This window comes from Callorhinus ursinus, unplaced genomic scaffold (genome assembly GCF_003265705.2).
Source record: "Callorhinus ursinus isolate GAN/ISIS: 27379988/994484 unplaced genomic scaffold, GSC_fseal_2.0 scaffold4, whole genome shotgun sequence".
Taxonomy (NCBI): Eukaryota; Metazoa; Chordata; class Mammalia; order Carnivora; family Otariidae; genus Callorhinus; species Callorhinus ursinus.
In genome coordinates this window covers 153660434-153685196 of record NW_027397066.1, presented here as the reverse complement: position 1 = coordinate 153685196, position 24763 = coordinate 153660434, and the positions used below count along the sequence as shown (strand labels likewise).

The 24763-nt window shown below is 51.3% G+C and overlaps 1 protein-coding gene across 3 annotated transcripts in view; it reads right to left on the bottom strand.

Moving 5' to 3' along the window:
- Positions 1-24763, bottom strand: part of SCARA5 (scavenger receptor class A member 5) — a 150623-nt gene that overhangs the window by 60860 nt on the left and 65000 nt on the right. For all 3 annotated transcript variants that reach the window (XM_073892548.1, XM_025874025.2, XM_073892547.1), the window contains exons 4-7: positions 17368-18042; positions 7842-7922; positions 5659-5757; positions 3834-3890 (exon numbers count right to left, since the gene is read on the bottom strand). In XM_073892548.1, the coding sequence (XP_073748649.1) occupies positions 3834-3890; positions 5659-5757; positions 7842-7922; positions 17368-18042 (912 nt within the window). The remainder of the gene's footprint in view (positions 1-3833; positions 3891-5658; positions 5758-7841; positions 7923-17367; positions 18043-24763) is intronic.

Below are 24763 nucleotides of genomic sequence, written 5' to 3'. Positions count from 1 at the left end.
AAAGGAAAAGAAAAGAAAAGAAAAGAAAAGAAAAGAAAAGAAAAGAAAAGAAAAGAAAAAAAAGAAAAGAAAAGAAAAGAAGAGAAGAGAAAAGAAAACTTAACTTTACGTCTTGTCAAGCAGAAATCAGGAGATCTAGATCCTAGACTGTTTGAACCATGACCTGGCCGTGGGACATGGGGATTCTCTCCAGCTCTCTGTTCGTGGTCCCTGTTCAATGAACTGGGGGTTGGGGGAGTGGGGTGTGTTGCTCAGGAATGGGAGAGGAGTTGGCCTGAAATCCCATTTGGCTCTAGAATCGTATGACTCCAGATCAAAGTATGGGTAAACAATTGCAAGATCTTATTCTGAAAAATATTTTAATACTGACTCAAAACACGGGTCCCCAGGAATCCTCTGTAATACCCTCTTTCAAAGGAAAGCCCCCAATTTCTGACTCTGACCTGAGGGGTGTGTAACTTGGGTCCCTCATCAATCCCTTTATGTAGTAATATCCCCACCTGCTGGAACTTTAGGTTTTTGCTGCTAAAGGTGGGAGGTGTTTGGTAAAGGTTCCCCAAGCTGGGTTACCTGAGGAAGGTTCCTCTTCCACATTGTTTCTTCGTGGAGAAGGCCAGAGTTCTGGTACTGAGCCCTTTCTCCCCACCTGTTAGATCTTATGGTGGGGCTGCCCTGGGCTCCAGGAATGACAGAACCTTCCAGAAATGGGCACTCAGTGCTCATCAGAATTTCCACACTTTCCTGAAAGATGATCCTTGGCTTCCTCCTCAGAGCCCGGGTCCCAGGGATCCAGTTAACACCCCTTGGACTGGAGCTCCTTAAAAACCGAACCCGGAATCTGACCATAGCATGGGTTTGGTGTGGTCAGAGGCAGGCCAGGGGGTGGAAGCCGTGGGAAAGCAGCCCCCCACTGGCCCCCCTGCATGGGGCAGTCCCAATTTGTGTCAATGGTTTCCTTAAATCTGTATCTCCAGGTGAGGGACTCACTAGGGGTTTTAGGGAGCTTAGGCTGACTCTTCAAGACCGGGGGCCTAAGATCTCATTCCAGAATTAGAGAAGCCAGAGGCCTGGGTTTTCTGTTCTGCCTCTGCTCCTGCCTTGGGAGAGTCCACCTTCCACTGAAAGCCTCTGAAAACAGGTGATGGATGCACAGCTCGCCTTTTATGCTCTGTTCCTATGTGTCTCCCATGTTCTTCTGCGCACCGTGTAAAGCCTCCCATCTGTGGAGCCGTCTCTGCTAAGCCAGCTCACTTTCCAGGTCCATCACCCATGAAGATACTTTCTGGGTCCTGACTGGAGGGAGACTGCAATGAAAAGCTTAGAGCTTTGCATCCAGGCCACCGTCTGAGCTCTGGGCTCCAGGGAGGGTGTAGCCTCTTCAGGGCAGGAAAGAACGCCGTCATTCCCTGGGGAGGGGCTGTCCCGAGCTGACATCAGCTTCTTGTGGTGCAGCCCAGAGACTCCAGGGCCAAGTGGGTCCGATGCCCTGTCCCCATGCTCCCCACCCATGCCTGTGGGAGCCCCACACCACTGTGGCTCAGCTCCCCCTCCACACTGTGCCCTCAGCCTCACAGCCCAATCCCATTGCAGAGCCCAGCCAGCTGGGCCCAGAGAAGCCAGGTAAACAGTAATGAAAGCGTCCTTTTTCGGCAACCACCACCTCTTCCCAGGCTAGCACAGACCTCCCCTCTCCTCTCAAGTTGGCTGAGGAATAGTTGCCAGAGTTCCTGACAGGAACCCCCTGGTATGTGGGCAGATCTCCCTCTCAAAGGTCAACTTTCCACAGTTCCTCCCTTCCTCCCACCCCGTCAGGAATTTTTTATTTCACAGCACTAAATGCCACAGTCCTTCTCAGCTACACTGGCAGCCTTCCATCAGAAAGCAGTCAACCACAGAGCCAAAGGCAGCACCCCAAAGACAAAGTACAGTGCCCAGTCCATTAGATAAGCGTGACTCAGATCTATCACAGATGTCCTAGAGCACAGCCAGACGGCCTTCTCTTGTCTTCGAAACTCTCCTTTTGGCTCCTAGTGAAGCCCACCAGGTCTCCTCGTCTAGCCAGGACACTCCCAGTTAAACCCTTGGCTGCCCTAGAAAGGGGCTAAGGACAATGCTAGAAAGACTATACCACATAAATTGTTCTGTGGATTCTAGCATCGAAGGTAAGGTGGACGTCATGAGTCCAGGGTAAGCATAAGCATATCTTGTCCTCAAGAATGGCCACCACTTTAGAGCAACAAAGTGCTGTCACATACATTTTTCCTGTTTGATCCCCCCCTTTTTAAAAAATATTTTATTCATTTATTTGGGAGAGGGAGAGCATGAGTGGTGGTGGGGGAGTGGGCAGAGGGAGAGGGAGAAGCAGACTCCCCGCTGAGCAGGGAGCCCGACGCGGGGCTCAATCCCAGGTCATGACCTGAGCTGAAGGCAGACACTTAACTGACTAAGCCACCCAGGAGCCCTTCCTGTTTGATCCTGAATCCTACCCTGGGAAAGAGAAGGCCAGAGGAAATAGGAGGCAAGTTCAAGTTTCAGGAGACTTTGGAAAAGGACACTACTTAGGAGAGAGGTCTCCTTCTTGGTCCTGCATGACTGGGAGGGAAGTACTAGAACCAAAGATCAGCCTTCGGGAAACCCTTGGTCTGGATCCAGTGTGTGAACGCGCAGTGGCATCGGTCCCGGAGTGTCACAGCAGAACCTGGATGCAGGTGCTCCTTCTCCAGGCCCAGTCCTCCTAGAGAGCCAGGACTGGACCACAGATGCCCTAGAAGGGGATAATCTGCTCATGGCTTCACCTGGAACGGCAGCATTTCAGAGCCCAGCAAATACTATATGCTAATATTTTGTTAAACTTGGCTAGGAGACTCATTCTTTTTTTTTTTCCTTCAAATTTTTTATTGTTATGTTAATCACCACACATTACATCATTAGTGTTGGATGTAGTGTTCCATGATTCATTGTTTGTGCCTAACACCCAGTGCTCCACGCAGAGCGTGCCTTCCTTAATACCCATCACCAGGCTGACCCATCCCCCCACCCCCTCCCCTCTAGAACCCTCAGTTTGTTTTTCAGAGTCCATCGTCTCTCATGGTTCGTAGGAGACTCATTCTTCTCTGACAATCTCTCCAAGGTTCTACGTGTAGCCCTTGGGGGGCGTGGGGCTAGGGGGAAGAAACCCTAGAAAACAGTGTCATAACTAGATAGGCTCGCGTCTCTTGGCAACATGTTAGGGAGAACACTTGGAAAGACTGCCATTTTTAGACTTGGTGCTCTGCCTGATCATGAGATTCCCTGGCATCACTGCTCAGTCCATGGCAAAGGAGGAAAACCAAAGGGATTCTGCACCTTTCCCCATGTAAGCACCAGGGAAGTCAGCTTGTCTGAACTAACGCATCATACAGAATAATAATGTTCAACACTCACTGAGTCCTAACCCCGGTCCAGGCACTGTAATAAGCACTTTATGTGAATTAGCTCATTTAATTCTCACGGTGATCCCATGGGGTAAGGATCCCTCTCACCCCATGCTACAGATGAGAAACCTGAGGTGCAGAGATTACTTGACTAGCCTGTAAGGCCGCCGGGAGGGAGCGCAGGCAGCCTGCCTCCAGATCATTCCATACAACCACTGCGCTATACCGCACCCGGAAGGTGGATGGTGTCCCTGGAGTATAGCTGTCTCTGGCTGGGCCAGCAGAGCCTTGGAACGGGGAGGGAGCTGCTCTAACACGGGAGCCCTGGCCCATGGTTCCAGCCTCCCATCCCCCAAATGTGTGGGGCTGCTCGGATGTCAGTTGCCACAGAATCCAGTGACCCCAGTAGAACGTCCTTACCGGCATCCCCCGCTCGGTCCCCTTTGTCTCCTTTCTCTCCTTTTGGGCCTCGGTCACCTGACACGGAGGAGGAAAACTGGAATTAGAAGTGGAAACGAATCCTGACCATGGGTAAAATATTATCTGCAGGAGATGAATCAACCCAAGACCCAAGACCTGAGAAACTCTCAGCTGGCAGAGCAGGAAAGATAAGAGCTTGAGTCAATTATGCTGCATGTTTTGGTCACCCCAGGAAGGAGGTCGGGGGGTTCCCTCCTAATTAAAGTGTCGAAGAGCAGCATCTACCAGCACGGGCTAGAGAACGTGGTATTCACCAGGAAGGAGACGGGGCAAAGATATTCCTAGTAAGCAGTCAAGGTTTCAGAAGTGCACAGCCAAGTTTGCCCTAATAAGCACAAGAGGAAAAGATGGGGGGAGGGTCTTCAGTGACTTCGGGAGGACAGGGGTTATATGTCAGGTAGATTTCCCGGGCGGTGGGGGGCTGGCGGGGAGGCTAGGAAACATGAGGCAGAGCTTCCGGGGAAATTGTAGAATTTCCTTCTCAGGATATGGTGGAAAGAACAGAACTCTTTGTCCAGCTAGCATCTTGGGCTACAAAGAAGTAGAAGGTCCTGACGCCACTCCAGGGGGCAGTAAAATGACCAGGGAATTCTATTCCAAGTACCTCCAGAAAGATATCTGCAAGTCAAAAGCCTATGGCCTATTGTCTGGTGAAAAAAAGCAAGCCAGCAAGTTCCAGAGAAGGATGCCTAATGTGATCCAAGTTTTGGGAAAAAAAAAAAAATACCCCAAGGCAATCATATACATAAATATGAATATGCTTAGAAAAAGATCTGGCAGGATGTGCCCCAAAGTGTTTACAGTAGTCACTCTAAAGACTAACATCTTAAGGGACGAAGGGGGAGGGGACTCCCTTTTTAGTTTATACCTTACGTACTTCTGTATTGTCAAATTTTTTCAACAAGCACGTGCTGCGTTTGTAATCTGTTTTAAAATCATTTTTTAAAAAATGTTGATCATAAAAGGGAGGAAAACCTCAGCCTGTTCAATCACTAGCAAGTAGCCTAAAAGTTCCCAGCAATCTAAGACGCAGAGACCCTCCTAGATGGCGGGGGGCGGGGGGGGATGATTAATAGTACTTTTCCTTCATTTTCATTTTCACAGGTGAGGAGGTTAACACAGGGGAACCAGCACCCGATTTCCTCATCTTGCCCCGCGGTTACGGTAGAAGTCTGCACACTCTTGAAGAGATTGTGGAAAGCCAGGGACTGACTAATAACGTGGATGCCCCTAACAATGAACAAGGTGACTGCCATCAGGAGGAAAACCAATTCAGCAGGAACACCATCGGCAGTGTAAATCTGAGAACTGAATTAACGTTTCAAATATGGGGGGAGTCAAAAGCATGGGATGGACTGTTGGGAATCTGGGGGTCCGGGGAACGAGATGGGTGTCCTAGGTCTGCAGCCCCTTGTTTCTCCCGCGAGCCTGTTCTCCCAGCTTGGCTTCCCCTGGCTACACCACTGAGCCGCAACCCCCAGGGACACTGCCTTGCATTTCTGCAGCAGTGGAGAGCTGACAAAAGGTCAACGTGACCCGTGTAATCCTCAGGACAGCCCTGCGAAGAATGGTATCATGAGGCTTTCTGGGTTTTGGACAAAGAAACTAAGGTCTGACAAGGCAAAGTGCCTTGTCCAAGGTCCCTGAGCTAGCTGGTCAGTGGCAGAGCCAAAAGGCAAACCCCGTCCTCCACTCCAGCGTCCGCGCTGGTGCCAGGGGCTGGTGGTGAGCAAGGCTACATGGGTGCTCAGAGATTCGTTATTACCTTTGAACCCGCGCATGCCCATGGGTCCTGTGGCTCCCATCTTCCCATCATCGCCCTTGGGGCCTGGCAGTCCTGGGGTGCCTCTCTCCCCTGGCAGCCCTAGGAAGACAGAGGACAAGTTGTGGAGGGTCAGACTCAGAACTGGAAGGGCCTCTGCAGGTCATCATCCGGCCCAGCAGTCCGCCTCAACCAGGCATCCCCCTGCAGCTTTTCCTTCCTGATTCTTCTCAGTTCACTTAAAGATGCTGCAAAAGCAAGTGTCCAAAAGGTCAGCACAAACCTTCCCCAGAGGCACCTTTTATCCAGTTAGGCTGGACCCCTTCCCGCCCCCCGAAAGGTCCAATCCTATTGTGAGCGATGGTGGTGGTGCTCACTCCATCTGGGAGATGTCCCTTTACCTCCAGCTATGCTGGAGATTTAAATTCAGCAAACTTTTTTTTTTTTTTTTTTTTTGAGTACTTTCCTATGTGTCAGGTACTGTTCTGGAGTCTTCTCATAAAGCATCTCATTTTGTCCTCACAATAAACTGAGGTATTATTTCACCTATGTTACAAAGGAGGAAACCGAGGCCCAGAGAGGTTAAGTAACCTGCCCAGGGTCACACAGCAGAGAGGGATCTGAGCCCTGGCCTTCCTGAACTGAAAGCCTGTGGTCAGTCAGCTTTGTCTCAAGCTGGATGAAAAGTGCTTACTGGCATTTAGGGTAGGAGGAAGATGAAGCGGCTCCCCATCCTCTTTAAGAAAAAAGCCACGAAGATCCCTTCCATGCTGTACATCCAGGGACGTATAGCTGAGGGGATCCCAGGCTGAGAAGGGAGAAAGTCAGCAAAGCCAGTAAATGGGATGGATGAGCTGCTGGCAGATCAGGCCCCAGGGCTCCTGGCCACGAGGCCCCGTGGCCACTGCCTGCATTTCACCATGGAGAGCCAGAATCAACAAATGCTTTCACCCAGTGAGAGGCCTGCCCGCCCCCCCCCCCCCCCCGAGGCCTGACCTAAGCCCACAGTTATCTCTGTAAACCAAAGAACTCTTAATTAACTGATTACTTGTTCTTTCCTGCTTTGAATGTGAGTTGGCTTTCTCTGGTCTCTTTCCGTGACTTGGAAAAACCTGTCTTCCAGTAATTATTCCTCCAGAGCTAACATCAAATGTCTGGAAGAGGACGTGTGGCCCCAGAGAGTGGTGGGACCCCAGAGAAGGGCTGATTGGTTTCTCTTTTTCCTGCCTAATGCAAGGTACCTGCTTGGAGTCCAACCGCCTTGTTGCCGCAGAATTCTAAACCTAGTATGAGATATGCCCAGAGCTCCTCCTTGTACAATTTAGTAAGGCAGGAAAAATGCTTTCAAGGCTCTGTGAGTGTCTAGGCATCCTCGGTTCTGAATTTGGGGAGTTCCCTTGGAGGGGAGCCAGGAGTGGAAGCCAGGCTGTGGGCTCTCCTTCTACTAGCTTCTGCCCCCTCTCCTGTTCGCAACCTCCTCGAGACTTAGGAAGCGGACGGTTTAGAGATATAATTCCTGACATACATTAACAGACATCTTTCCCTGAATAAACTCCTCCTTTTCTTGCATTGTTTAGAAGGCTTTGCATTCTTCTAGAACAATGCTGCTCACAGCAGACTCAGAAGTGAACAGACTGGGATGCCAAGTTTGATAAAAGTCACAGGACAGGAACTTCTGAGACAATGAGTCGAAGAAGAACGCCCTCTTTCCAGAAGGCCAGAAGCTACCCTCCCCACCAGCGACTGGCTCTTCAGAGCTGTCACTAGTGTGTTCATTGATCTGGGCAGAATCAGCAAGGAGGAGGGAGCCTCAGGGGTCTGCTGACCCGGGAAACACTGAAGAGGAAAAACATACTTGCAGAACACCCTCCCTTCCTTCTGCAGGCCTTGGTCATATGGCACCTGACTCCTGGGGTGGGAAGTGGCTTCAGGGAGCTGTGAGCCTCTCGTGCACCCCTTTCCTTCACATCCTGGTGCTTTCTATGGAGAAGTATTTGCTCCATTCTATTGTTATGCCTACAACCTATCAGTCTTCTGACAGAACGGGGCATTTGAAGATAGGTTGATTGGGCATTCTCCCAGGGAGGCCCATCACATATCAACGAGCAAGTAGAGGGCCAGGGAAGGATTGGGGGCACCCTCCCCTTCTTGGTATGCGCGGCTTCCTCCCGGGGCTTCCCAATCACCTCGAAGTCCAGGTAATCCAGGGATCCCAGGCTCGCCTTCCTTCCCTTCATCTCCCGGATCACCTTTGGGGCCCGGTGGTCCTGAAAGGGTTACAAATGGCACCGAGGTTAGAAGGTAGCTTTCTGGAACAGAACACCTGTGGAGGAAACAAAAACTCCCTCTTGAAGAGAGGAAGAGTCAGCATTATGCTTTGGGAGCACACAGCCCAGTCTTATATGGGTACGGGGGAATCAAGGAAAGCTTCCCGGAAGAAGTGATATCTAAAGTGAAATCTCAAGGAGGAACAGAAGGCGGCTAAGTAAAGGGAAGACTGAATATCTCTGATCCACACCACCCCCCCCCCCCCCCAACAAATGCACACGCCGAGGCCCTAATCCTCAATGTGATGGTATTTGGAGGTGGCGCCTTTGGAAGTGATCGGGTTTCGATGAGGTCATGGGGATAGGGCCCCCAATAAGGCACACCAGATAGCACCCTTGCTCCCTCCTTCCCTCCCTCACTGTGCTTGGGGTGCTCTTTCTCCCTCTCCCTGTGCCATGTGAGGACACAGCAAGAAAGCAGCCACCAGTAAGCCAGGAAGAGGGCCCTCCTCAGAACGCAGCCATGCGGGCACCCTGATCTCAGACTTCCAGCCTCCTGAACTGTGGGACATAAAGGTCTGCTATTTATGCCGCCTGGGCCGTGGTATTTTGTTGTAGTAGCCGGGACTGATTAAGACCGAATGAGAGGGAGAGCTCCAGGCAGAGAGGACAATCCCTATTGGAGCTTAAAGAAAGAGAGATGTGAGCTACCGTGGGATTAGAAGCTGAGGGCACATGATAGGATGAGAAGGGTGAGCAAATGGGGGTCTCGGAGGCCTGGCCCAAGTGTTGGACTTGACCCTGAGGGCACCCGAAGCGGCAGCGGTGCCTGAGGGAAACAACAGGGTGATCAGATCTGCACACGAGGAAAATGGCTCAGGATGGGAGGCCATGAGGAGGCTGCACCCCGAGTGGGAGGCGGGGGAACCCTCCCTGAATTAGGGAAGTGGTGGCCTGGAGGGATGTGAGTGGCTGTGTGGAGGCAGAACAGACAGACCTTGGCTAAACGTAGGTGAAGGTGGGGGAGAAGACCGGGATTATGTCCAGATTTCTGGCTTGCGCACCTGAGGGGAAGAAGGGGGCGTCTAATTGCTCCTGAGCGGGGCTTTCTTCCAGGGCCAGGCTCCACTGTGGCAGGGATTCCAGCCTATGTGAATGGATTCCGTCCCCACAACGAGGCTGGGTGTTGAAGTTACTTGTCTGCGGCCACACGGCCGGGTATCGAGAAAAGGAGTGCAGGTTCCAGCTCCGGTCTGTCTGGCCCCATCCTTGCTGCCTCACTTGTCACACGAGATGGCTCCCCGTTCCCAAAATGCAGTTAGACCTTCCCGCCCCCCAGCCTGCTGCCCTCCGGGTCAATCTCCTACGCTTTCTTGTCCCTACCCTCACCCCACGTGGCTCATGGCTGCCTCCTGGCCGAAGCTTCTCTGAGCCAGAGCTCCTGCTGAGGGTGGGCACGGCCCGCCTGAATGGACACACGTGGTGCCATTTGACACTTATCTCTCACGGCCTTGTCCTCCACGTGTTCTTTTTTCCCTAACAAAACTGCCAGCTCCATCCTTGACATCCCTGTCCCAGCTGTGAAGATCCAGACACCAAGCTCCCCACTCTTGCTGTCTTGTGACAGAAAAAGAAGACCCAGGAAAATGCCACAACCATAGTGTAGTGAATTGAAGAGCGTCCCTTCAAAATGCATGTCCACTTGAAACCTCAGAATGTGACCTTATTTGGAAATAGGGTCATTTGCAGACGTTATTCGTTAGGAGGGGGTGATGCTAGAGCGGGGTGGGTCCTAACCCAATGGGCCGTGTTCTTAGAAGAAGATAAAGCACAGACACACAGGGAGACTGCTATGGGACAAGGGAGGCTGAGTGTTTACAAGCCAAAGAATGCCAAGGAATGTCAGCAACCAAGAGAAGTTAGGAAGAGGCCAAGGAGAATTGTGTCCTGGAGCTTACAGAGGGAACATGACCCCGGGGACACCTTGACTTCGGACTTCCAGCCTCCGGCATGGTAAGAGAATCAATTTCTGTTGTTTTAAGCCACCCGGTTTGTGGTCCTTTGTTATGGCAGCCCTAGGAAACCAAAACATGCACACTCACAGCATAGCAGCAATGGATTGCACAAGAAATAGCTGATGAATGAATGAGACCAGTGGGTGTTAATACATACAAAACAACCAGGCGGCCAAGATCGAGATGTACTGATACATGCCAAAAGTTGGCACCGTCCTCAGACCCGAACCCAAGTTGACAGCCGTTTAATGATTCAATGGCACATAAACAGGGAAAAAGCAATCAACAACTTAAAAATGCACGTGTTACACACAAATCATTTAAAGGGGACCGGGTTCTGTGGCCATCTTCCTCTCTTCTATGAAGAAAAGCAAAGTGAGCCTGGCCATAGTGGTCCCAGTTTTCAGACGACAGCATTAAGACACACCTCAGATTACACAGCAAAGGAAAGGCATGGTGGAAGGAGCAGATGAGCTTTATACCCCCATTCCAGCAATCTCTCTGTCAGGTCAGAACTGCAGCAAGGGAAACTGAGGGCTGCCTGGATGTCTGCACTCCACGAGTTGTCCCTGGGAAGGACATCCTTCTCCCTGTGCCCAGCACACTCCCCTCCTTGTCACTCTTCTCTGTCCCTCCCCCACGAGGAACTCAGTGCTTCCAGAACATGAGCGGGTCAAGAAGGCAATTAACTGAACACTCGAATTTGTTCTATTTGCTCTCCTGTGGGCGTGACTCAATGTCTGAATCTTCCCAGGAGTAATTCTTGCAAAGGGAGGAGGCTGCCCAGGGAATGGCCCTGGTGGTGGGGCATCAGGGTGGTGGACATCATTTGGAAGGTAGGCATTGCGTATGGATATGGAGTGTCTTGGGCTCAGGTCCTGGTTCTATAAAATCTAAGTTAAAGTTTCTTCCCCAGACATTTGAGAATTAAGTGGATTCCATGACGTGCTGGACATAAAGGGGCTTGGTAACCTCTGAGTGGCAAGGCCATCCTGACCATCGGTGCCCCCTCTCCCCCCATAAGCCTTCACCAGAACTATCCCAAGATCACCATGTATAGTCATTCTGAGCTGCCCCTGAAATCACCTTGCCAAGCTTGGCTGGCTCATTCAGGGAGACGCAGGTCTGGAAACATCCTACACGTGGGTATAGTTCTTAAGACACAGATGAGTGGTTACTGAGGGCCTTTACTGGAGAGGAACTGGGAGGAAGGTGGAGTGGACAGTACAGGTGTCTGCTGATTTCTAAGCCTTAGTCATGCCCTTAGATGGAACTAGACCCTCAGACTCAGAAGAACCTAAACTGTGGCCCGTGTGAGTCTCATGAGGCCAGGCTGCCGGGGGCTCCAACGACCAAACGCTTCTTCAAATCGCTGATGCCTGTGGGGAATGCACACTTGGGGTCTGACTTTTTATCATTTTCCCAGGAACCTAGGCCAAAAATCTTGAGCTTGCTTTGACTCCTCCCTTTTCTCTGTACTCCACCCCCCCCCCCCTTGCTCACCAAGGCTCACCATCGAGGTGATTCCCATGTCATGTCTCTACCTCCTTCCTCACGGCTACCACGATCATCCGGGTCTTGCTCCCAGCCTTTTTAAAGACCTCCTTGTCTGCAGTCTCTCTAAAACCCATTAATCTCGTCAGAATCGAGTGAACTCACAGTCTCTGAGGTCCCTTATAGCACAAGGGGTTACAGCCCCTCTATCGGAGACCCCTGAAGATCATTCCCCACCTGACTGACCCCTTCCACAAACTCACAGTCTGATGCTTCTGGACACAAGCTCCCTTTCACCTCAGCAAAAACATTCTCGTATGTCCCCAAACATCCGCCAGATCTTTTCCTTTTCAAGAGCCCTGTCCCCGTCAGGCCTGACACTCACATCCACACACACACACCATTCTGAACTCTCGGGGCCCCTCGGCAGAGCCCCCAAAATCTGAGAACTGGAAAGCCCCTCAGACATGACTGTGCTCATGGGAGCACCCCTGAACTTGGGCAGGCCACCCTGGGCCCCCTCCCTGGGCCCCGTCACTCATCCTGCACCATGGTCCCCAAGGAGGACAGGCCCTGTGCCTCACACACCATAGAGAGTCTATGAATGACTTCTGGGCAGTTGTAGAAGCTATTACGGTATCAGCGGTCCTAATGGTACGCAGCTGAGCTTTTTAAGTTCTTGACTCTTGGCACTGTGACTTGCTCATCTCTTCTGTCCTCGAGCAGACCAGAGCATGGAGGTGGTCTGGGACGAGGAGGAGCGGGGTCTCCTTCTCCTCCACTGGGAAAACGGTTCCAGAGCCCCCTCTACTCTGCTTCTAGTCCGAGGTGCCAGTGTCTCTGTCAGCCCACCCCCTACATGGGGGATGGGGAGGAGGAGGAGGAGGAGCCGAGGGAACCCTCCAGCCCTGTGCCCTGGGCCCAGGGTTCCCTCTCAGAGCCCGCCCACCAGTCCAGTCCCGGCCTCCCCCACAGGCCCCAGTGCAGCTCTGCCTCCCCGCTCCGGGGGGCTGCCCCTGGGCTGCACCAGCTGGAAACCTCTTCAGAACAGAACGAAGGGTATGTGACTTGAGCACTGGGTTCTTGTGGGGCCCAGCCAACAGGGAGGGAGAAGCAATCCGTCCTCCCTTCCCGGATCCTGGCATGAGCGATGGCGTAGGGGACCTGCCTGTGCTGGAAACAGGACAGGGACAGCTGATGAAAGTGGGCCTGAAGCCAGCAGAACCGCGACCAAAACCGTAATATAGACACTGCCCCCCCACACCGCGCTAATCCCAGCACGGCTGACCAAAGTGGAGCCCCTCAGTTAATTGCCCTCCTTCCCCCCTTGACATCACTGGGGCCCTGAGCTGTCAGCTTCCCCTCTACAGCTTTGCACGCTCTCCCACTTCCTTCACTGTGTGTGTGGGGCAGGGCCCGTCAGCTGCGTTGCTCAGCCTGGGGGACACTCGGCCCAGAGGTGCAGGGGCTGCCCCCGCTCCGGCCCAGCTTTCCTCGGAGCCTCCTGGGCTGAAGGGTGGTGGGCGAGGCCGGTGCCACTGCTCATTTTCAGGGCAGGCTCTCCACTCCCTTCCCAGCAGAGAGGCCAATGTGGAAGGTGACAGGACAGAGTGCCATCTGGCCCAGCGAGCTGCCGCCCAGTCCCTGCTTCCCAGGCCTCAGTGGGGCAGAAACACTCTTTACATATGGCCCCATCCACACAGATGCTTGATCCCTCCAACAAGTCCCTATGCACTAGAGGCCAGAGTTGGAGCCCGGGACCCGAGGTCTCCCTCCATCATGTCAACCCTTTATAAACACTGCTGGGCTCTCCACTGCATGGTGTGCTTTCTTGAAAAAAGCAGCTCACACATAAATCTGCCCTGCTGAGTTGTTTTCATTAACTGAGAGATGGATTTTCAAGTCCCAGCTGGGCCACCGGCTTGGGATTTGACTTGGGCAAGTCATTTCTCCTCTCTGGGCCTCAAGTCCTCAACTGTAAAACAAGAGGAGTGGACTAGGTGATTGCAGAGCCTGTTACTACTGTAAGGTTCTGTGATTCTGTAACTGTCCATCCAGCAAACAGGCCATCTGAATATGGCGGAGAGTCCTGCCTTCCTGCCTGGCTCACACCTTCTTCCTCCCGAATGCCTCCCCTTTCTCGTTATCTGCCCCTCCTGATATGCCCCCGTCTCTGGTTATCTCCCCGCTCCTGGATGCCTTCTCTCTCTGATCATCTAAGTTCTCTGCTTCTTTCCAGCCACAGACAGATTTCAACAGACATGATTAATACTGAAAACCCAAAGCAGAAACAGAAAGAACTGTTGTGAGTGTACACAAAAGACAAGCTGCAGACAAAATTCATAGAAAACTGTATAACGAAGTGAGAGAATGAAAACCATTTGGGGTCAAGCCCCGGAATAACATAAATAAGGTCATGTTTGAAAAATATACGTAGTTGAGTATTTGTGGATTCTGCACGAGCCAAGGGCAAAGAGTGCAAGTGTGCGTGTGTGTGAGTGTGTGTGTGTTTAAAGACTAAGACAGGAACTGGACAAAGTTAGGGCAGAAAGGCCATTCCAGAGAGCAGTATGGAAATGCACAGAAGCTTAGCTGGTAACACATCCCTTATCCAAAAGCCAGGGTAGAGTTTTGTCTCATTGAATGGATATGCCAAAGAGAATCCTCGGGAATCATACCAGTTGGGTCCCTGGAAACTACGAGAGAGGGAGGTGGGAAAGGGAGGTGCCCGATTCAGTGGTGATCCCGGGAGCCAGAGGGACTGAGCGGTGTTCATCTCCAAAATCTAGCAGCCCACTGAGAACGCAAAGCTCGAGGATTGGAAGGCAGACCTGGGCAGGACTGAGGTGAAACTTCCGGTTCCAGGGAATGGAGGGTGAATCTTAAGAACCAAAGAAAGACTACTTGGAGGATCCCACTGGAAGAGCCTTCACAAATGGATGCCCAGAGCAGCTTCAGTCCAAGCCAAGGAGAGCGCACTTGCAAATTATAGAAGCAGGCAGGCTATGAAATGCTCAGAGAGGCCCAGGAGGAGGTGCCAGCAGGAGGCATGGTGATGTTTCCTGACTACAAGAGGAAGGAAGTGGGGAGGGGCTACCCCCCAGGAAGCCCCCCCCTCAAATGGAATCCAAGGGACCACGCTCTTTTCTTCCTTCATTGCTCAGAGCTGGTAACTTTCCACCTTAGGAAGCAGGATGGTCAGTGACAAGAATATGGATTCTGAATCAGAAAGACCCACATTCAAACCTTGACTTTGCCACTTGCCAACTGGGTAAGAAACAGTGGGAAAGTTATCCAAGTTTCTCATCTATAAGATGGGGACAATAATACCCTTTTGCAGGATGTGAGGATTAGTAGTCCTTAATGTCTATTTAGAGAGTTAATGTCAACACAATGTCTGGCTCAGACTGGGTCATAATTTGGTACCGTTGCTATTATTAGTAACTACCTGACAGACTGCTGTGGGCAGAGGGGGCCAAGGAAGAAAGAAGATGGGAAAAACTAAAATCCCAGGGGTGTGGATCTGGAAGAATAAATTCTACTTCTTGTCCTCCTTTGATTTCTGGGAAGTGAAAGCCTGAGTGTCCCGGGACAAGAAAATCAATGCTCTGACTGTCCAGGTTCAAGATCTAACAGTTGCTTCATCAACATATACGGGGTCCCAGTTCTGTGCACTGCGCTGTCAGGTGCTGGGGGGGGAGCAGGGGGGACGCTAGGGGGTGGGCCGGGGTGGACTGCAGTGTGGTGAGCACCGGGCAGTGGGTTCAACATCCCGGCCTGATCATTGAATTATACACTTCAATGGGTGAACGCCGCAGCATATAAATTATACCTTGTTAACACTGTTTGAAAACACAAAGTCCTGGGTCAGATCATTACCAGCTGTGTGGCCTTGTGTAAATCAGGCATTTCCTCTGGGAGCCTCAGTTGTTTTTCTGCAAGAATCCTACCCTGCCCTCAATAACAAAGCCTGCCTTCAACCAACCTCACAGTCGGTCGTAGGGACCCACTTTAAAACAAAATTATGTACCCCAAAGCACTCTGTGGACTGGAAAAGACTATGCAAATGGAAGGCTCCATCATTCCTACTTTCCGCTCTGATACATGGAGACGCTCAGAGGAGGGAGGCTTCAGTGAGCTAGAGGGGCTGGCGGGGTTCTCGCGGGAGGTGGGTTTGAGTGAGATCTGAAGGATCAGTGGGATCTGGATGATGATGAGGAAGAGGAGGAAGGAGGCGCTGCAGTAGGAGGAATAGCTGGAGTAAAGCCAGGGTGATGGGAAGGACGGGCTGTGTCTCTGGGGCAGTGACAAGACGTGTCCCACTGGACCAGATGCTTCCCATGGGGCAGGGGGGTGGACACAGGCTGTTTATGGACCATATATGACCCACAGAATTAGACAAATAAAAATTTCTAGAACATTCCATGTTTCTGGTTTCTTGTGAAAAATGGGAAGACTTTGTCAATGCCAGGCCCATATTCCAGCCTGGCCCAAATGAGGTGGACCTGCCATGGCCCCTACTACTCCCCTGACACCAAGGTCACTTCACTCATGGACATTGCTCGACTTGCCCCTACAGACTGTTCCATTTATAACCTCTGGTAGATGGGAACAGAGGAGAAGGCAGGAAAGTCAGGCTGGGGTCAGCTCTGGGATCAGAAAAGCTTGGGTGCAAATCCTGGCTCCATCACCTCCTGGCGTGCGGCTGTGAGCAGCTTCCTGAATTAGTACACTCACCGTTGTTTTTAAAAGACGTGGGTGTTATACGCAAACAATGAATTATGGAACACTACATCAATAAAAACTAATGATGTAATGTATGGTGATTAACAACATAATAAAAAAAAAGACATTATCTGGAGGTAGCTACACTCGTGGTGAACATAGCATAAGGTATACAGAATTATCTAATCGCTGTCGTACACCTGAAATTAATGTAACATTGTGTGTCAACTATACGTCAATAAAAATTTAAAAATAAAAGGCATCATACAAAGCATGCTTTGTACAAGGCACAGTACGTGACATAACTGGCGTTCACCGTGGTGTTATTATTGCCTACTGTCAGGCTAAGGAGTATTTATTGAATCAGGCAGAACTTGGGGAGCCCTGGTGGAGTTCTGAGCGGGGTGGGGGGTAATGTGGGAAAAGTGCGTTTCACTAAAGGTGCCTCTGACGGTGATGTGTAGGGCAGACAGTAGCAGGAAGGCATGATGGGGGTGGGGGGACCAGTTAGGCGTGGAAAAGAGAGAAGCTGGCTCTAAAGGCTCTAGAGTCTGCAGGCCTGGGGCAAGAATACCAGTGGAGGCCTACACATTTTTGCCATGACATTTAAGAGCTATAAATGAAGCTAACAAATTGTTAAGTAAAATGTGTTCTTCTGCCTGGATGAATACACTTCATAACAGCCTGGAAGGCCAAGTTCAAATTTGGGATTCTCCAATTCCTTGTGGCTCTAGGCATTGGAATACCAGGACCCTGGAGGAGCACCTCCCTGTTCCCGGCCTGAGCCTGCAGCCTAACCCTCCACTTTTCCGCAGCAGGAAACACTTGGAGGCTCCCGTTGGCACATCCAAGCTCTGACTACCTGGTCCCCCATAAGGGTGGCCTTGGCCATTCTCATGCCCAGGGGGTTGTGGATGCTGAGTGTACTGTCTGGGAGGTGGAAGGGAGGTTAGGTTATCCAGGGGAGAGACCTACATAGGCTGGGAAATGGGCACAAGCCATTTGGGCAGAAAATCCCAGGGTCCTGTAGGGCAAGACTGAATAGCGGGGGCGGGGGGGGGGGGGGGGGAATCGCCCCCCCGGGGCAAGTGGGTTGGGCGAGGTGGGGCGGGTGGGAACTCCTGGGCCCTTGGGGAGGGGTGCGCAGGAAGAAGGCCAGAGCTGGTAGGGCCCAGGCAGGCACTGTGGGGTCGGGTGGGCCAGGCGGCTACCTTTGGCGAGAGAGATGTTCCTCAGCGCGATGGAATGCTCCCAGTCCTTGAGGCGCAGGTCCTCGGTGACCGTGCGGAGCACGGTCAGCTCCTGCTGCAGCTGCAGCTCCATGCCCCTGTGCACCAGCCGCAGGCGGCGCGTGTCCTCGCTGGCGTTGCTCAGCAGCACCTGCAGGTCCTGCAGCCGCGTGCTGTGCAGGGCCACGTCGTAGGACAGGCTGTGGTTGAGGCCGCGCAGCGCGCCGCCCACGTCGGCCAGCTCCTCGCCCAGGACGCCCACCCTGCGCGCCAGCCCGTCGAGCAGGCCCGCGTGGCGCCGCAGCAGCAGCTGGCTGTGGTTGCTCTCCACCTGCAGCTGGTAGAGCTCCAGCTGCGCCGCGTCGCTCTGCTGGCCCGCGCGGTCCCGCAGCAGGGCCACCGCCTGCTCCGTCTGCGCCGCCTGCGCCTGCAGCCCCCACAGCGCGCCCTCCAGCCGCTGCACGGCGCCCGCCAGCGCCAGCAGCGACTCCGACTGGTTCTGCAGCGCGTCCTGCACCTTCCACACCTGCTCGGTCGGGTCCGCCTGCCGCGCAGCCTGCAGCAGCCGCAGCTGCAAGTCCCGCAAGCTCTCATTCAGCCGGTTCACGTTCCGAGTCAGCGCCTTCAGGTCGTCCGGGGAGCTCCGGGGCCTGGACACTGCGGGGGGGGGGGGGGGGGGAGGGGGGAGAGGTCAGCTCGGCTGGGGAGGGTCCCAGGTCCCAAGAGGCAGGTCTGGCATGCAGTGGGTGCTCGATAAACGACAGGTGAAGTTTGGAAAGCAGAAGGTGACTCTTAATAGATCCCCGGCACTGTGCTAAGCCAGTGGTCCCCAAACTTGTCTGTCCAGTAGGCTCACCTGGTGAGGTGTCTTGCCCACAAAAATTGTGATTAAATTGGTCTGGGGTGTGACCTGAGCTTCGGCGTTTTTCAAAGAGCCCGAGATAATTCTAAGGGGCAGACCAGTCATAATCAACTCCCCATTATGTCTGAGGTCGATCCCTATGCTATTGTCATTTCTGTATGTGGAACATGACTGGCCATCAGCGGTTTCACGTGGTTAGCCCGAAGATATTGAGTGTTAACCTCTGAACGGTAGGAGGTAGGTATCATTCTTATCCCCCTTTGGGGAGCGAGCTGTTAAAGTCGCCCAAGGTAGCACAGCAAGTAAGTCATGGAGCCAGGATTCCACCCTGCGGGCTTGCTTGCTCCAGAACTGGGGTGCTTCCCTACAAGTCTGCTCCAGAATCGTTTGAAGGAGCCATGCCAGCAGCGGACTCAGCCAGGCTCTGGGGCAACACTGTACTTCCCAGCCTCCTGGGTTCAGGGTCCCACCCCCCCATCCCCTCCCTTGCTGCGCGAGGGCCCCTCAGCGCAGGTATAGATGCTTTTATATTCATCCCTTCCCTTCTCTGCCCCCCCCAACCCTTTTTCTAAATCATCTATTTCTCTCCTCAAGCAATGAACCCATCTCAGTGACTTTTTGCCCTTTCCTCTCAGAGAGGTTTCCTTTTCTGGGTGATAAGCAGCTATTTTACAATACTAAGGGGAGGGATGTGCATCTCAATAACTGCAATCTGGTGTCTCCTCCTGGAAGCTTGCGGACTGCGCTGACTCAGGTATACCAGAAACCCTGGTGCTAGGAGCCTAGAGATGCTTGCCATCTATTTGCTGTGCACTGACCAGGGCTGTACCCACCTCTGCTCTGCACACTAGAGAAATGGAAACTACTAATAGAAGTGGGACAGAGTAAGAGGTGGGGGCAGATGAGGCACAGAGGGATTTCTGCCTTGGAAATCTTGGAATGGGCACAGCAGGGGACTTCATCCTCAGCCTGTTCAAACAATGAGAAATTGGGATAGGATAGCTCTCTTCCAGAACCTCAGGCGGGGAAGGGGACAGATAGTTGTGCAGGTGCTTCAGCCACATGAAGACTAGCTGCCACCATGCTTCTGGAGAAACTATGTCATTTAAGATTAGATTCAGAGGCCCATAGTGCCACGTGGGGCACTTCTCAGCTTCTCCCTCCCCCAGAACTTTAATCTCCAAGAAAACCACATGCCAAGTGGTGACCCACTTGGCACCCACTTTTCTTGCTCCATCCGCATGCATCCCCAATCTTTACAGTCTTTACAATCTGCTTATACCCGCCTCTCTGCCTCCAATTACTTATAACTGTTGGAATGTTCTGCATTCTGTTCAGACTGGAAATTTGCCTTCCTGTAGTTTCTATCCACTGACCCTGCCCTTTGGGGGTCATATAGAGCTAGTGAAATATTTTTTTCACAAGACAGCTCTTCAGAATTTCAAAATTTCTGATTGAAAATCTGCATTTCCTTCATCTGTCCTCGCCTAACTAGGTTCTAAACCTCCATACATCCTGGCCGCCCTCTACATATACTTCAGTGTGTCCACATCCCCTTAGAGGTGGTGCTTGATCTAACTGTGGTTTTCCAAAACGCGGACGGACTGGGCAAAATATGGTAGAAGGATCATCTCCTTCATTCTGGGCATGAGACTTGTCATGTGGCCCAAACTGGGCCCTGTTTAGCTTCATCTGTCTGGGCTTTTCAGACTTTGGCCATTGGATTTGAGTCTATGCAGTCTTTGGTGAAAAATTTCCCCAATTTCCAGTGAAAACACTGAGGCTAAGAGAGTCTAAAGGAACTGCCTAATGGCATGCTTTCTGCCTCCTGGTCCAATGGTTCTTGCCCCTGCTCCATGCTCTGGAAGCTTAGCTGAAGCGTTGTCAATAAGAGTAGAGGTTCTGGGGAAACGAATCCATGACCCAATCACAACCTAAGAAACCACAGGAACTGTCTGCTGAAGCAATCATCATAGGCCAGAATTTGATTTTAAAACCAGTGTGTTTGTCCCATATTCGACCCAGATTGGTTGGCAAGTGTTAGAGACAGGACGGTTGGAAAACAGAAAGCCCGATAATTTGGTTGCAGTCCCTGCCCGTGATGCCCCTGGAGTTCAAACAGACACCACAGTTTATCAGATGCAGTAAAGAACACTCTGGGCTTTGCAAATTCTGGTTTGAAACCTGGGATTTGTGAGTGACTAAGGGGAACAGGGCAATCTACTTGCTTTAAGTTCCAGGCCTGCTTACACCACGAAGTAGGTGATCTCCCTTACTCCCCCTCTCTGCCGGCTCCCCACTCCCTCCTTCCCTCTGCAGGTGGTGCCCATGCCTGACTCGTGCTCTGTGCCCTTGGAGGGCCCTGGCCTTGCCCGGCAGCCCCCCTCTCAGAACCTGCCAGCTCTGGGGCCCCCTCTCTCTGTCCAGGAAACTGGGCTGACCGTTGCCCATGTGGTAGTGATAGTCGGCTACCCCTTCCTTGAGAGTTTATTTGGGTCTTTTATTATTGTTCATTGCACAACCAATATTAACGTACACCCAAATGAAAGAAAGAAAAAAATTCTCCCACAATCCCACAACCTCCAACAAAGCACACTGGTTTTCTTTTTCTCGCTCCATCTGTAGGCATCCCCAATCTTTACAATCTGATTTCGGAGGTTGTGTTTTTGTTTTGTTTTGTTTTGTTTTCTAGTTTGATTATTTCATAAACATGTTCTCATCCTTCTCTCTGTCTTTCGTAATTATGATTTTGGTGCCCCCCCCATAGAGTCCATCAAGAGGATGTGTTGTAATTTGCCCATTCTCTTACCATTGAAATTTTTTTTTTCAGTCATAGACAATAAATGCAGGAAAGTCTCTCCTTGTTTTGAAAATGTTCCTAACGATAAATTCCCAGAAGTTAAATTAGTAGATCAAAGGGTATAAACATTTTTGTGATTCTAAAAATCTCCAGCCAAATCACTTCACCCCAAAGTTGCATCTATTTATGTGCCCATCCCAGATGTTCTAGGCTTCCAGTTGAAACAGTGCAGCTGAGTGCCCCAATCCTCGTATCGTTAATTTCACAGATGTAAAAATGGTACCTTGTTATTTTTTTGCGTTAGTATATTTGCATTTGGGAAGGGGCCTTTTGAAGGTAATGAATTAGCTCAAAGGAAAGGTTTCGACATTTTAGGTATCCAGGCTAATCAAAACAGAAATTACTTGGAGGGGTAAATAGTCTCTGGGCATCAAATCATGCTGTATAAGCCCAGAGCAGCCTCCCTTTTTTGGGGGGGGGGATCACTTACCCACCACCAAAATGAATTATCTCCTTCCAACAGTCACAGTATGTTCTCAGCCCACACCACCACCACCACCCACCCTCTTCCCCCATTTAATTCCTTCCAGATGTTTGCTGTCCTCAACGGGAACAATTCTTCCTTGAGTGTGACTCTCTTAATTCATGTTTATGCAAACAGTTCATTTATCTCTCCGCCTGGCATATTTTCTTTTAATGTGCTTTCATTATTCTTCGACCTTTATACTTTCATAAAGGGGACAAGAAATCAGAGAGTAACAATCATAACTGGCATTTCCCAAGTACTTGCTATGTGCTTTTCACATGAATACACTCAATCACCTAACAATCCTGTGAGATAAGTTTTACTAGGACCCTCATATTCTGAATGAGGAACCCGAGGCACACAGAGGTTAAGTAACTCACGAGGTCACACTGCCAAGAAAGGGAGGAGACTGATTTTGGGTCCTGGGCAGTGTGGTTCCAGAGCTCCTGGCTCTTGACCCCTCTGCAGTTCCGCTAAAGGATGGAAGGCACAGAACCATTTTTTTAAAAGAGACATGCAAATATGGGGAATAAGCTTTGAAGGTAGTGAGTTCCCCATTGTAAACCTAGGCGGGAGTCAGGCTGCTCGGCAGGAATCACGTAGATGTTCAGATTTGGATTCTGATTCAGTATTGAGTGCTGAATCCTAATTAACGTGTTCCTGCATGTAATACTGTACTAATATATGATGAATGCATTAGGGGCTGCCTCAGGCCATGCCCAGGGCTAGGAGGCTTGGTCACACACATCTCCTACAGCCTTCTCACCTGCACAGCGATTGAGCCTTGCCTTCCCACCTACACCCCGGCGCCCAGTCAGCCCCCCTTCCATAGCTGTCCTTTATATTCATGAAAACAAAACAAAAAAAAAATCACATGCTGGGTAAGTGAAGGTGCTCCAGATGTGACTGACCATAGGGGCTGTCTTCCCCAAATGCATCTGGCACACCTGTATGATGCCAACAAGACAGAGGACCCGGGGGTGGGCAGGGAAGAAGAAAGCCAAGCATTCTGTTTGATGTTTAGTGGCTTAAACCTTGGGCCGTGGTGTTAATAAGCCTTTCTCTTTGTATAAACGTTCACAGTATTCTCTGTACTCCCAAGAGGGCAGCAGAAACCTATTCTCTATGCCTGTAGAGCTCCTGGTAACTGACTGGGTGTTAAAGGACACTTACTTAATTTTCAACATAGCTCACCTTGGGAGGTAGGCAGGGCAAGTATTCATCATTTCATGTAAGGATGAAAAAAAAGAGGCTCAGAGAAGTCAAGAGATTACCAGGAGTATAAAACACAGAAGAATCGGGGTCAGGTGTTCCTTAATCCAGCACACTGTCCTCTACCCCTGCTGCTGGGATAGTCAATCACCTGCTGAACTCCAAAATCTATACGGGAAAGCAGGGCAGCAGATGACATTTATTAAGCACCTGCTGCATGCCAAACTCAGTTTTTATCTCTTGTAGGAGACTCCCTCTTCCTGACAACCTTATGAAGCAGGAATTACTATGCCCATTTTCAGATGAAGAAGCTCAGGAAGGTGGCAGGGCGCAAAAGCAGGCTCAGGCTTCTCAGTCTCTGAAGGCCGTTCGGGCTTTCCCACTTTTCCTCCCTCGGACAAAACAGCATAGGGCATCTGCCCACCGTCTTTCCAGGGGAGAGCTGTTGGAGGGCTCGGGCAGGCCACCTGAGCAGAGGCCCTACTCCAGCCCACAAGTCGGGAGGACTAGTTAGTGGCTTGAGAGGGCACCAAGCGAAGTGGCATCTGAGCAGTCTGAGGGAGGGTGGCCCATGTCGGGGAGGCTGCGGGTTGGGGGGCAGGTGCTAGAACACTGCTGAATGCCTTGCAGTTCTCCTGCGGCCCTCCCAAGCCTGCGGGCAGATGGTATCACCATTTTATAATAGAAAACACCAACGCTGGAGATATTAAGTAACCAGCACAAGGCCACCCTGCGTAGGAGTCCTCCCTTCTTCCATGCGCCACGCAGTGGTACTGCCTTGTGTCCATTTGGGCTGGTGACAGTGAAGGCAGGCAGGCAGGTGGGTATCAGAATTCAGAGATCATATAAAAGGCACATGTGGGAAAGGATGGGGCTCAAATGAAACAGCAAAGTGAGCGTGTGGATATAAGCACCAAAAGAAAGAGAAAGGTAATTCTGGTGGTCTGCAAAGCTGGCTTGAATGTGTTGAGCTCTGGACACAGGTGACTTTTAACAGAAAAGTGGAGCATAATATTCCTCCCGAATTGCCGAACGATGAGGTTATCAGTAGAGCTTTAGCACTTACAGTGATGCACGCTTTATTAGGGTTCTCCTGACTTCAAGACGCAGGAGAGAAGCCAGGCCAGCCTCAGGGCATTACCCATGCGGTCCCACAGGGCTCCAGGCCAGAAGGGCACTGTGCTGGGGGCTTCATGCTCTGCAGTCACCATTTTGAAATTTTGAGAATTTTTCCTTGGAGTTGGTGTAAGTGAAGTCTAATGGGGCCTTGGCACCTCAGTTCACGTGCAGCCCCACCTCGCACCAGCCTGGGATGAGGTCTCAGCCTCCCACTCCCACCTCAGGGGCCCCTGCCACCCTCTCTTCTGCCCCCCTGGAGACGTCAGGGTCCAGTCAGTTCCTATGAGGATCTGTACTCATGCCTGAAAATCTTCATGCCTGTTATTGTCATTGTAAACAGCAAATAAAAACCAACATGACAGGTGGTGAGACAATAGAAGAAAAGAAACAGCTTTTTTTCCCTGCTTCTGAAACAGGGAACCCTACATTTTCATTGTGCACTGGGCTCTGTGAATTATGTAGCTGGTCCCGGAGAAAACTAACGATGGCTCATCCTCTGGGGCCCATATAGAAACCCTGAACAGGCAAATCCCAGGCAGGTCTGTCTTAGTTGGCTTGGGCTACCCTAACAGAATACTGGAGCCTGGGTGGTTTAAACCACAGACATTTATGTTCCAGTTCTGTAGGCTGGAAGTCTAAGATCAAGGTGCCAGAAGGGTTGGGTTCTCCTGAGACCTCTCTCCTTGGCTTACAGATGTGTGTCTTCTAGTTAGATCCTCACGTGGTCTTGCCTCTGCGTGCGCATGCCTCCCTGCTGTCTCTTCTTCTTCCTAAAGCGACATTGGTCCTATTGGAATAGGGCCCCACCCTTATGACCTCATTTAACCTTAATGACCTCCTTAAAGGCCCTATCTCCAAA